Source organism: Wyeomyia smithii, chromosome 3 (genome assembly GCF_029784165.1).
Source record: "Wyeomyia smithii strain HCP4-BCI-WySm-NY-G18 chromosome 3, ASM2978416v1, whole genome shotgun sequence".
NCBI classification, from domain to species: Eukaryota; Metazoa; Arthropoda; class Insecta; order Diptera; family Culicidae; genus Wyeomyia; species Wyeomyia smithii.
In genome coordinates, this window is record NC_073696.1 from 173724177 (window position 1) to 173734787 (window position 10611).

Here is a 10611-nt window from a genome sequence, read left to right on the forward strand (position 1 = left end):
AGCTTCCCTACTTAATTTTATTTATTGACGTAAAAAACATAACGCGAATAGTATTGCTTACTGATAAACATAAATGCGTTTTATTGAGTTTATTATAAAAGTTAGGAATATCTTTTCAATTATTTTGATTGATTCAACTAATTTTATTAATCCATTTTAGTTGACAACGTTAGACCTTCCACGTCAGCATCTGAAAAAGAAACAAATCTTATTAGATGGGTATTACCTGGATCTAGTTAGCTGTATCCCTCACCAGTCTGAGCATTTAAACTCATAAACACTCTGAAATATGATATCTAGTGTTTAATTACCGTTCAGTTCACAAATATGTCGACGTGATACATTCTTGAAATCTCTCCGTCAATCCAATCACGATAGTAAGGAACATTTACATACACTCCAGGCACCCCGTGCGCCCCGCACTCTGCTCCGAATGCTACTATTCCCACGAGGTAGTACTGATTTTCTGAGTTTGGTATCCTGCAAACAAGCGGCGAACCTCCATCACCTTTACAGGCATCTTTGCCGGATTCCCCTCCAGCACAAAGAAAACCTTCGTGTAGTTGAAAATACCGATCATTAAGTTGCTTACGTAAAGCCTTTTGACACTGGCCTCTAGGGACTATGGGTAATTTTGTTCGTTTAAGAATCGATGAATTTCGACCGTTGACATCCTCACCCCAGCCGGAAAAAACACACCGTTTATCGTCAAAATTGGAATTTTGCGGTGGCATGCACACCGCTCCGACGACTTCGGTAAACCAAACATGATCATCGATGAACAGTATGGCAATGTCATTCTGCAATAATTCACCGTAAAAGTGTGGATGGATTACCATTTTGTGCACGGCTCGGTCCTGTGGTGGATAAATTTCGATCATATCCTCCAAATCCCACTCGCCAAAACGCACGCGCAGCTGATCTGGATGTTTACCTTCAACGCAATGGGCAATCGTAAGCACAACTTTGGACTGAATAAGTGTTCCACCACAGAGATAGATTTCATACTCAGCTTGTACTGTGTAAACGAAAGCCATCCAGGGAAATTCACCTGTAATAAAATTAAACTGCTATAGGCGTAATTTGTACTCTGAACTCCGATTACCTAAAAAAAATATGATTCAAATAGTTGAATAGTCAGTTGAATTTTTCTTTATAAACAAAACACACTTCTCTATCTTTGATTGTTACCTTCGCATATCGCATAATTGTTTGAACAAAACCAGTATATTTTTTCAAGTGGATATGTACCAAATTTTTTCAAACACTGTTCAGAATTTCGGCAAGTTCATTATTGTTCTTATTCCAAACGCTGCTCCGGCACGTGGTTAAAACTGGGAAAGTCTTGCCTACAAACTTGTTACGTGTGATAGACTACCAAACCTGTAGCGACCGTAGATAAGTAGAAAATAGCAACCCGAGATTCTAGGCATGGGCGATACTGGCAAAAGAATCGATACTTTGGTATCGCGATAATTCAAAAAACTTTGATACCATGCATCGGAGTATCGGTTGAAGAAGTATCGATACTCGATACTTCGATTTTATCGGTATCAGACTTACAATTTAAAAAAAAAACTGCAAATATCTGCTAATCAACAAAAATCTGCACACAAACTCTGAAAATCTGCGTTTTGCAAACAAATCAACACATCTTGTATCCCTGGAGAGAGGCAGTTGGTGGTAAAAATAAAATCTAACGAAACTGCAAGTATCGTTTAGAAAGTATCGATACCGGTATTCATCTCTCGCGTAGAGTATCAATGCTACAATGCTCGATGCCGCAACCCGTAGTATCGATACCGTTGGCATCGATGCTAGTATCGTCCATCCCTGCGAGATTCTATGCACACCACAACAACAGAAGAAGAAGACTCTGAAATAAATTATGTAACTCTCTGCGGTTCAATTGGTTGGACCTCCTTTGGGAACTTTTGTCATCTGCTGACTGGGAAAGAGGGGCACATCCTGTGTTCCCATGTTAGGGGTGGACATACCTAATCCGGTAGCCCTATCGCAAGACTAGTTATCGCAGCTCTAGGGAAGTAGCATACCGAAAATGAATTAGACATTAACCTTCTCTTTATCCAGTTCACATCGAATGAAGTGTGAATTACCAACCCTGACTCAAAAAAAGAACCCGGGGCTGATGGCATTCCACAGCTGTTCCCGAAAAAATGCTGTGCAGAACTGTCATTTCTAATTGCATCGTTGTTCAACTGATCGCTACGTGAAAGGACGCGCTTGAAATTAAAGTAAATTCAGTAACAAACTACTGTGGTATTTCCATATTGTGTTGTTTGGGCAAAGTCTTCGAGAAACTTGTACACAACGTGCTGTTGCCGTATACAGCATTTCTCATTTCCCATATCCAACACGGCTTTATTCCGGGAAATAGGATGAGGAGGCAAATCGACGCGGTTGATTTGATTTCACGAAAGCATTCGCTACTATTTTTCACTACTACGTTATCAAAACAAATAAAAACATATTGGCTTTCTAAAATGGATTCTGGATTGGATTCTGTCATACTTATCCGAGTGCCCATTTTGTGTCACGTTTGGCGTGCCCCAAGGTAGTTTTCTGGGATCACTGCTACGCAACATTGAATGATTTGTACCTGCTCATATCCTCTTTCAAGCTCTCGTTCACGGATGACATGTATTTCGTGTGTACGACGATAATAAAACGCGTTTCAACAGTACGAAATGCAAAAGTATATGTTTTACATGCTCTGCCAATGCAGTTCAGGTACAGTTAATTTTTTTCGGGAAGACAAAATTATTATCTATAACTCAGACGAAGACGTCAGACCGATCAAACAACCGTTAAATAATCATCGATACCTTTTTTACATAGCTTCTAAAAAATGAGTTGTGATTCAAAAAAATAACACAAAATGGCATCTTGTGCCCATAGAATTTTCTATGCAAAGTTTCAGCCAAATCAAAAATGGCAATTGAAAAATATATTGAAAATGAGACAATTTTTGGGGAATTGCTCAGTAATCAAAATGGGATCAAAGTTTAGTTGTGCCCGCGCGTATTCACCCGCGGGATATGTGTCTATGGCCAAATAATTGCCAAAGAACAAATTATGCTAATCAGATTTTGAGTCGAAAACACAATCTACAGAAAATTCTTTTCGCTTGAGACTGATGATACGTCAGTGTAATTGGATTTTTTGCTCAACTCTTGCCACTTAATATTGATAGGTTAATATTAAGTTTGTTATTCCTCTCAACTCGTTCTCTCAAATAGATACACGATCGGAAAAAAGTATAGCAGAAGCTGTTAGTTAGTTATGCGAAAAATGCTTCAAGCTTTGTTTTCAATTTGATCCCCTTAGGTGTTGAAATAACAGAAATTATAAAAAAAATGATTCTACTTATATCAAACCCATATAAAACTTACATCTCTCTAACAAATAAGGTAACATACAGATCAGGTTGATAACAGCCATTGTTAGTAACAACATGTTTGGAGAGAGACGAAATATTTTGTAGATTTTGTTCAGAACAATTTCGTTACAGATTTTGTTATGATATTTCGTTACGATTAATTTTTGTTATCAATAGCATATGGGAAAATACAAAATCGTATCAATTTATATTGTTTGTATCTCGTGTAGACAAATCATGGAATTTCTTTTGTTATGCTCTTCCAGATAGGCAACTGAGAGATAAATAAGAGATGTTTGATCGGTAGAATTAGCGACAGAATTGCAACCATCGACCGTTCCTAACGTGCAGCTACTCACCGTATTTAGCCTTCGATTTGTCGTGGTAAATGAAGTTGCCAACCCCGTTGTTGTTTCTCGCAGCGCACACCATCTCATTTTCATCTGGCGCCTCGGTCTCCTGCAAATGCAAAGTGTATACATACAGTAAACCATGCTACATTATATGCACAAGGCTTATCAGTTGTTGTAGTCGATCATACCGGTGCTCGTACAATCCGCTCATATGGACAACATTTTAGATTTCCGCGTCGGCACTCGTTGGAGCTGGAACGATCGAAACTGTTTTCCGAATATCCGAATTACCGGCATGCACTTTCCGATGCAACATAGATACTACCTGAAGAATTCCAGATGGATTTCGTCGTATACGTTGGTATTGACGGGTCGGCATAATTCTGGTGGGATACAAAGTCCGCCGATACATTTCTGCAAAAGTAAGATTTTTGAATCTTTACTATAGCATCGAATCAATGTGGCAGCCTTTGATCTTACCCGTTTCTCTCTGGCTGATATTGTTACAACAAACTGCAACAGGATCACCAGTGCACACAATCGACAGCGCATCTGTTCATAAAAATGAAAGTAAAGAGTGCGTGCCCTGCTTATCGTTGATTTTTTCGTTTACTGATCGTAGTGGTGCTGCTGCTGTTTCTGTTGGGATCCTTTAGTCATTTTCAATCATTCACTTCCTGAGTAGTTTGGAGAAGCAATAAATAGATAGCAAACATGAGAAGCCAAAAGGTATTGCGAACAAGTTTAACCAATCAATCACTATCACTAGGTTCAAAAGCTACAGCGTTACTTCCGAAGTGACCAACGATTGCAACTGAACTGAGTAACGACTCGAATTGCTGAGACTAACGCTGTACATAAATAAATTCAGTGAGTGCCAGTTTCGTGGTTGTTCATTAACCGAAACCAAGAGTAAACATAAAATGTAGATTTTAAAACTATCACTTAGTCTTGGAATTCATTGTAATTTTTATGTGATACTTTTCAATGTAACCTAGCTTAGTAACCTTCAGTTCTTTCAATGTAATGTGGTTTAGCTACCTGAAAAAAATGCCACTCAAAAAATGAATTTTCTCTAGTGTTAACGTCAAATCTCGCAAATGCTAGAACATTTATAATCAGGTCTTCGGAATGTAAACTTGCTCCAGTATTAGTGCGTGTATTTCGTGTTTAATATTTAATCGCGTTTGCAACCAGTACGTATAATTAAATTTCCTAGGCACTTTGGTGAATCAATTGACACGACTATCTTTTGCAACATAGTAGCTTCGATTTCGTTTTAATGTAGAATTGCAGACCGTAATAACAGCGATATAAAATCTTAAAATAACAAAAAACTTTCAAATTGTATTGCATAATTGTTCTTTGATTTAAATTTTCTCAGTAGCAGCAGTAGCTGTAGAACTGTTTGGCGTTCTTAGATGTTTTTCAATATGTTTAATATTCATGCCGAATTTTGCGGCACTCTCTCAGAATTTAATGAAACTTTGGTAACCAAAATTTTTAATTTATTTAATGCAATGAAACTTTTTCGTGTCCAGTATTTTCCACGGTTTTCTGCTCATGAACATCTACGTACGGTAATGACAAGAGTTAGAAAATAGTTGTAAAGCGATAACTTTTAGGAAATTTAGTAAATTTTCATTAAAAATTATTGAAATAATTCATCTTGAGATCGTATACTGCAAAACATTGATTTTAAAAACAAAACGTGATTTCAAAACAGAAATAGTCAGATATCTTTTATTATATGAAATGTAATTGCATCTACCAAAGAGATTACTGATTTGGCTAAAACACTTCTGATCATTTCAAATAAGCACTTTTAGAAGATTCTCTTACAAAAATCCTGCTGTTACTTACAGGGTGTTCAATAAGTTTGAATACAACCTTTCATAGTTGTGTGGATGCGCACCCTGTGCAATCTGTGTATTGGTATTGGTGTCGGTTTTAGCCTTATATATAGGCTAACCAACGCGCATGGTGTCGACTTATTGACATTTGATGTTTGTTTACGCAATGAGAGTACCGCGATGATAAAGTAGTTTGCAGCAGGTTAGGAGTTCGTGTTTTCTGATGAGAAACTCTTTGTCTTACTAGAGCCGCGCAATGTCCAAAATGATTAGCTGTGGGCGCTGACGTTGGCCAGTATCCCCTCGTTCACTTTAACATCCTGCAGTCCCAGACCGCCGCGTCAGTGATGCTTTGGAAAAAAAACGTAAAAACGCCGCGTACTACAAGGCCGATGTTCTGGAGAAGGCTGTGGGTCCGGCACTTCGGGACCTCTACGGGAAGGATTATTATGTCCTTCAACAGGACGGTGCACCGGCCCACATGGCGAAAATGGTCCAAGCGGGAGAATTTGATTTGCTCCCCCGGATCTTAGACCCTTGGATTTTTTTTCATAACTTTTTTAGTTTTTAATCTACCATGTTCGAACAAGCAGTCAATAAAACAACGAAAGTCTATTAACTCAAGGACTACACGACTTACTTGAACATAACTAGTGTCATACGAACGAGTCATCTCTCACACTTACAAATAACAAACTTCATAACAATTTGATATGTGGTTCAAAAGTTATGGAAAAAAAGAAATTCAAAGACCATTTAAAAATTTACCTGCTTTGATCATTATATGTGGCCTAAACATAATTAAAATGTAGTATCGTATTATTTTAAAGTTCCCGGTATCGCTCGTGTTTAAATTGTTCGAAATTAAGAGTCATTTCTTTTATTTTGCTATTTCTTAAGCACCGTAAACTGGGGTGACTTTGATCACTTTTTTGAATATATCTTAAATATTTTAAGAATGCACTGAATACCAAATTGTTTGATATTTTTAAAATAAGTACTGGCATGCATTGAGCAAGATTCAGTCACTACTTCAAAAGTTCAGCAACACTCCAGCTGTTTTTAAAGGTGGTTTAAAATGTTCACATCAATCATCATTCCGGGGTGACTTTGATCACTTCATTGTTTTGATGGATAAAGAGTAAAACTTTGCTGCGACTTAAATGAGTTCATCAATATGAAAAGCAATTCAGGGGTCATTCACATTCCACGTGAACAATCTATATTGGCGCATGTCCATGATTCATACAAAATTTTAGAATATACATGAACAACGAAGAGGAAAGGCAGTCTAAAATCACCAATAACTAGTCCCAGGGAAATGTGGTTTACCCAATAGTCCAAAGTTGCTATACGTAATGTCTTGGGTTGTCGTTAAAAAGAAAACATGTAATACACTATTGAGATTATTGGGACCCAACATTACCTTTGAGAAAAAAATAAGAAAAACAATAATGAAAATCGTTTTTTTGATATTTTTTCATCCTAACAACTAATCTGGGGCCAAAATCAACAAACTTTACGTATCGCAGGTTGTTGTTTTGTATCTGATTGACCCGATTGTTTGTAAGCGATAAAAATCGTTCAAAATCCACTTTATTTTTAAATTAATATTTTAGCATGAAAAACACTCTTTCAATAGCAGCAAATGCATGGATATTAGCAATGTAGACATATGTAAACACAATCAGTGAAGATTACGTCAAATATCAAGCTTTTCGGGCGCTTTTTATCACAAACTCAAAAGAGAGGTAGAGTGATCAAAGTCACCCCGCTCATCAAAGTCCCCCCAGTTTACGGCACTAACATTACGTCCAATTTCATATTTTATATTTCAATTACAACATCAGGCTGGGTCTGACCGCTAGGTGGATTAATGTAGGTTTTTTTTTTGGAACGACAAAAATACTACACGGGTAGAAATAAAATCTCGAAAACGGGCAAAATGACTCACGATTTCATGATTTGGCTGTATTTTCATGGCATGAATATACACCATGAGTAAAGGCTCATGGAATCATGAGCCAATTGTTCGTAACGCACCCCGTGCGTTACTGTTTTGCTGACATCATGAGCAATTTGGATTGAAACCATGATTTATGGGTCATGAAATTTGACTCATTTGACTCATGAAATCGGGCGTTTAATTTATGAAATATCCCTTTGACTAATGGAACCATGATTGTGATTTATGAAATCATGAAATGCGAGTCATAAAATATAGCATTTGGCTCCGGGAATCGAGTGTTTGATTCATGAATTTTTGCTTTGGCTTATTCTAACCCATGAAATTATGAGCTGAACTCGTGAAATCATGAGTCACGAGCCACGCAATTTAGCATTTGACTCCAGGAATCGGGTGTTCGATTTATGAATTCTTGCTTTGGCTACAAGAACCATGATTTTGATTTATGAAATCATGAGTTGCGAGTCAGGACATATAGCATTTGACTCCAGGAATCGGGTGTTCGATTTATGAATTCTTGTTTTTGCTACTGGAACCATGATTTTGATTTATGAAACCATGAGTTGCGAGTCAGGACATATAGCATTTGACTCATGAAATCGGGTGTTCGATTTATAAAACCTTGCTTTGATTTAGGAAACCATGAATTGAACTCATGATTGATTGGGCTAGTTTCATGAAATCATGATTTGTGCGATCCGATTCACAAAATTGCCCAATCCGCACGAGAGTCACAAATAAAATAAGACTTTTTTCTTACAATTGTCCCCCGAATGTGTTAAAAATAATATGGAAATAGTTTTTGTACGCGAGTAACCATTAATTTTTATAGAAAAACTTGTGTTAGTTTTCTTACAAAAGACACTAGCGCTATGATTATAAAACAAATTTTTCTTTTATTTTGTCTCTGTGATAATTGAACTAAAATTTATTTATTCTTCTCTGGAGGGTCACAGGCAAAATTATTCCACTTGTTAAACGAAATTACTTTTTCCATTAAGTAGTCACGGTGATGATTTGAAGTACAAATGGTATGTTGTCTTAGAATAGTCACTAAGTCATTAAAAGGTACATTTAAATTTTTCTGATAACTTCATGGTGATCTTCATAGGAATAGTTTCCCCTGTTAGTCACTGTGACTTCTGTGAGAGAATATTTGTCAAAAGCTTTGTTCAATAGAATTTGTGACCTTTTGAAAAAAAAACTTATATGTTATTAACATTGTCGCAGTGATTTTGGTAATCATCTCTTCTAGTTTAAATAAATATCAGAAAAAGTGAACATTGATTGAAGCCCGCAATCAACAAATGTTACTTTTTAGTCACCGTGACTTTTGTAAAGATGTGTCAAATGTTGTTATGAATATGTGATCTTTTCAAAAATTTCGCGGAATTTTAGAAACTATCCTTTTTAATCAAGTAGCTTCGAAAAGATTAGTTGAAATTAATAAGGTCACATATTTCTTGAAACTAACGTTCGATTAGTCTCAAAAGAGTCCCCGTATTAATTGATGTTTATTGAAGAATAAAGAAATGATCCATAACCGTTATTAAGAGAAATGCATCTTTTTTACGAAAGTCACCAAAAATTGGTGACGAGCACCTAAAGTTTGTTGACTCACTAAAATGGAGGCAATGCTTGACGAACGTAGTACATATATTATAACATTGAACCATAATATGATTTAGAAGTTTTCCTTGATAATTTTTATATATTTTGTAATAAAATTACAACAAGAGTTATCCATTAACAGACAGACGCTTAGAAAAAACAATAAATTTTATTTTTTAGTGTTTCTAAAATATTTAAAATTTTACGAATATTATCTAAACCCTAATTTTTGGGAAGGCGCGCGAAAATTTTAAGGGGTTGGCGACATACTTTCTCCATGAAAATGGGATTGCATTTGAAAATAGCTTTTGGCATTCATCGTAAATTCAACTTGTTCTATGTTATTGCTAATATGTACACGTTCAATCATTTCTAAATTTTATTGGCGAAATAAAAAAAATTAAATAACAATGTTCGGGAGTTGGTCACGAACAGTATATTTTATTTTAGAACTTTGTCACGAAAAATATTCATGAATGTGTTGATAAAAATACGACTCGCGATGACAACTTTAAACAAAATTATAAACGTTTCTGGTTTCTCCTATAAATATCACACAGTTGAAAACATGTAAATGCAGAAAATTGTATAAGGCTCTAAGCCCCGCCATTTCGACGCTTTTTCAGCATTCCTGACCATTTACAGAACATATTCCTAATACGAATATTAATCTTTTCTTAAAGGCCACCAACATGTCATTTGTGCGGACTGGGTGTACATTTAATTTATGAAACTTCACTTTGGTTCATTAAATCTGAAACTACAATAAAAATTCATTGAACTTAGGATAAAGTCATAAACTTTGAATTGGATTCATCACTCTGATAAGTTGGAATTTGATTCATGATTATGAATTATTGAAATTATAATTTTTCAACTTAAAACTAAAAATTGTAAAAGATCAGATTTTGTTCACGGTCATAGATGCCAAACCGTTACGGGTTTGAGGATTGGCGTTCGTAGTAACAAGTTCGACAGTCAGTATTATTTATGATTTGCACGACAAAACAAAGTAAAACATAAATTAATAAGTTTTTTTTGGCAGCTTTTCTGCAGCAGTATTATGCAAAAACCTGCCAAAGACGTTCGATACCCTAATCAATTTATAATAACATTTCAACCATTTTTGATCGTTTTTCCTAACGGATTTTATTTTTTTGAAAAAAGTACTGTAAATCTTTATCGATGACATTAGAGAACACAAAATGTTTCTCATCAATTTTTTTTAAATGTCATTTGCATAGCATTGCATTTGCACTTTGCATAGATGTTCTTATGGGCTGAAGATGTCATTTTGTGGTATTATTATTTTTTGTTTTTGGTCACGAATAATTTTGCGGCATCCATAAATTACGTAATACCTATAGGAGGGAGGGGGGATATATTTTTTGGCATTACAATTAGTTATATAGGGGAGGGGGAGGTAAG

At 35.8% G+C, this 10611-nt stretch overlaps 1 protein-coding gene across 4 annotated transcripts; it reads right to left on the minus strand.

Annotated features, from left to right (window-relative positions):
• Nucleotides 1-4776, minus strand: LOC129728460 (phenoloxidase-activating factor 2-like). 4 transcript variants are annotated; one of them, XM_055686906.1, is made up of 7 exons: nucleotides 4367-4776; nucleotides 4234-4305; nucleotides 4079-4167; nucleotides 3942-4020; nucleotides 3760-3859; nucleotides 254-1051; nucleotides 1-190 (listed from the first exon to the last, which is right to left on the minus strand). In XM_055686906.1, exons 2-6 carry the CDS (start codon nucleotides 4303-4305, stop codon nucleotides 315-317), a joined length of 1077 nt encoding a protein of 358 aa, XP_055542881.1. In that variant the 5' UTR covers nucleotides 4367-4776; the 3' UTR covers nucleotides 1-190; nucleotides 254-314. The 4 variants fall into 4 exon arrangements, with proteins under 4 accessions (XP_055542881.1, XP_055542882.1, XP_055542880.1 ...); XM_055686907.1 differs by having other exon boundaries at nucleotides 2-190; nucleotides 3942-4005; nucleotides 4234-4775; XM_055686905.1 differs by having other exon boundaries at nucleotides 2-190; nucleotides 312-1051; nucleotides 4234-4775.
• Between the last annotated feature and the right edge of the window lie 5835 nt (nucleotides 4777-10611).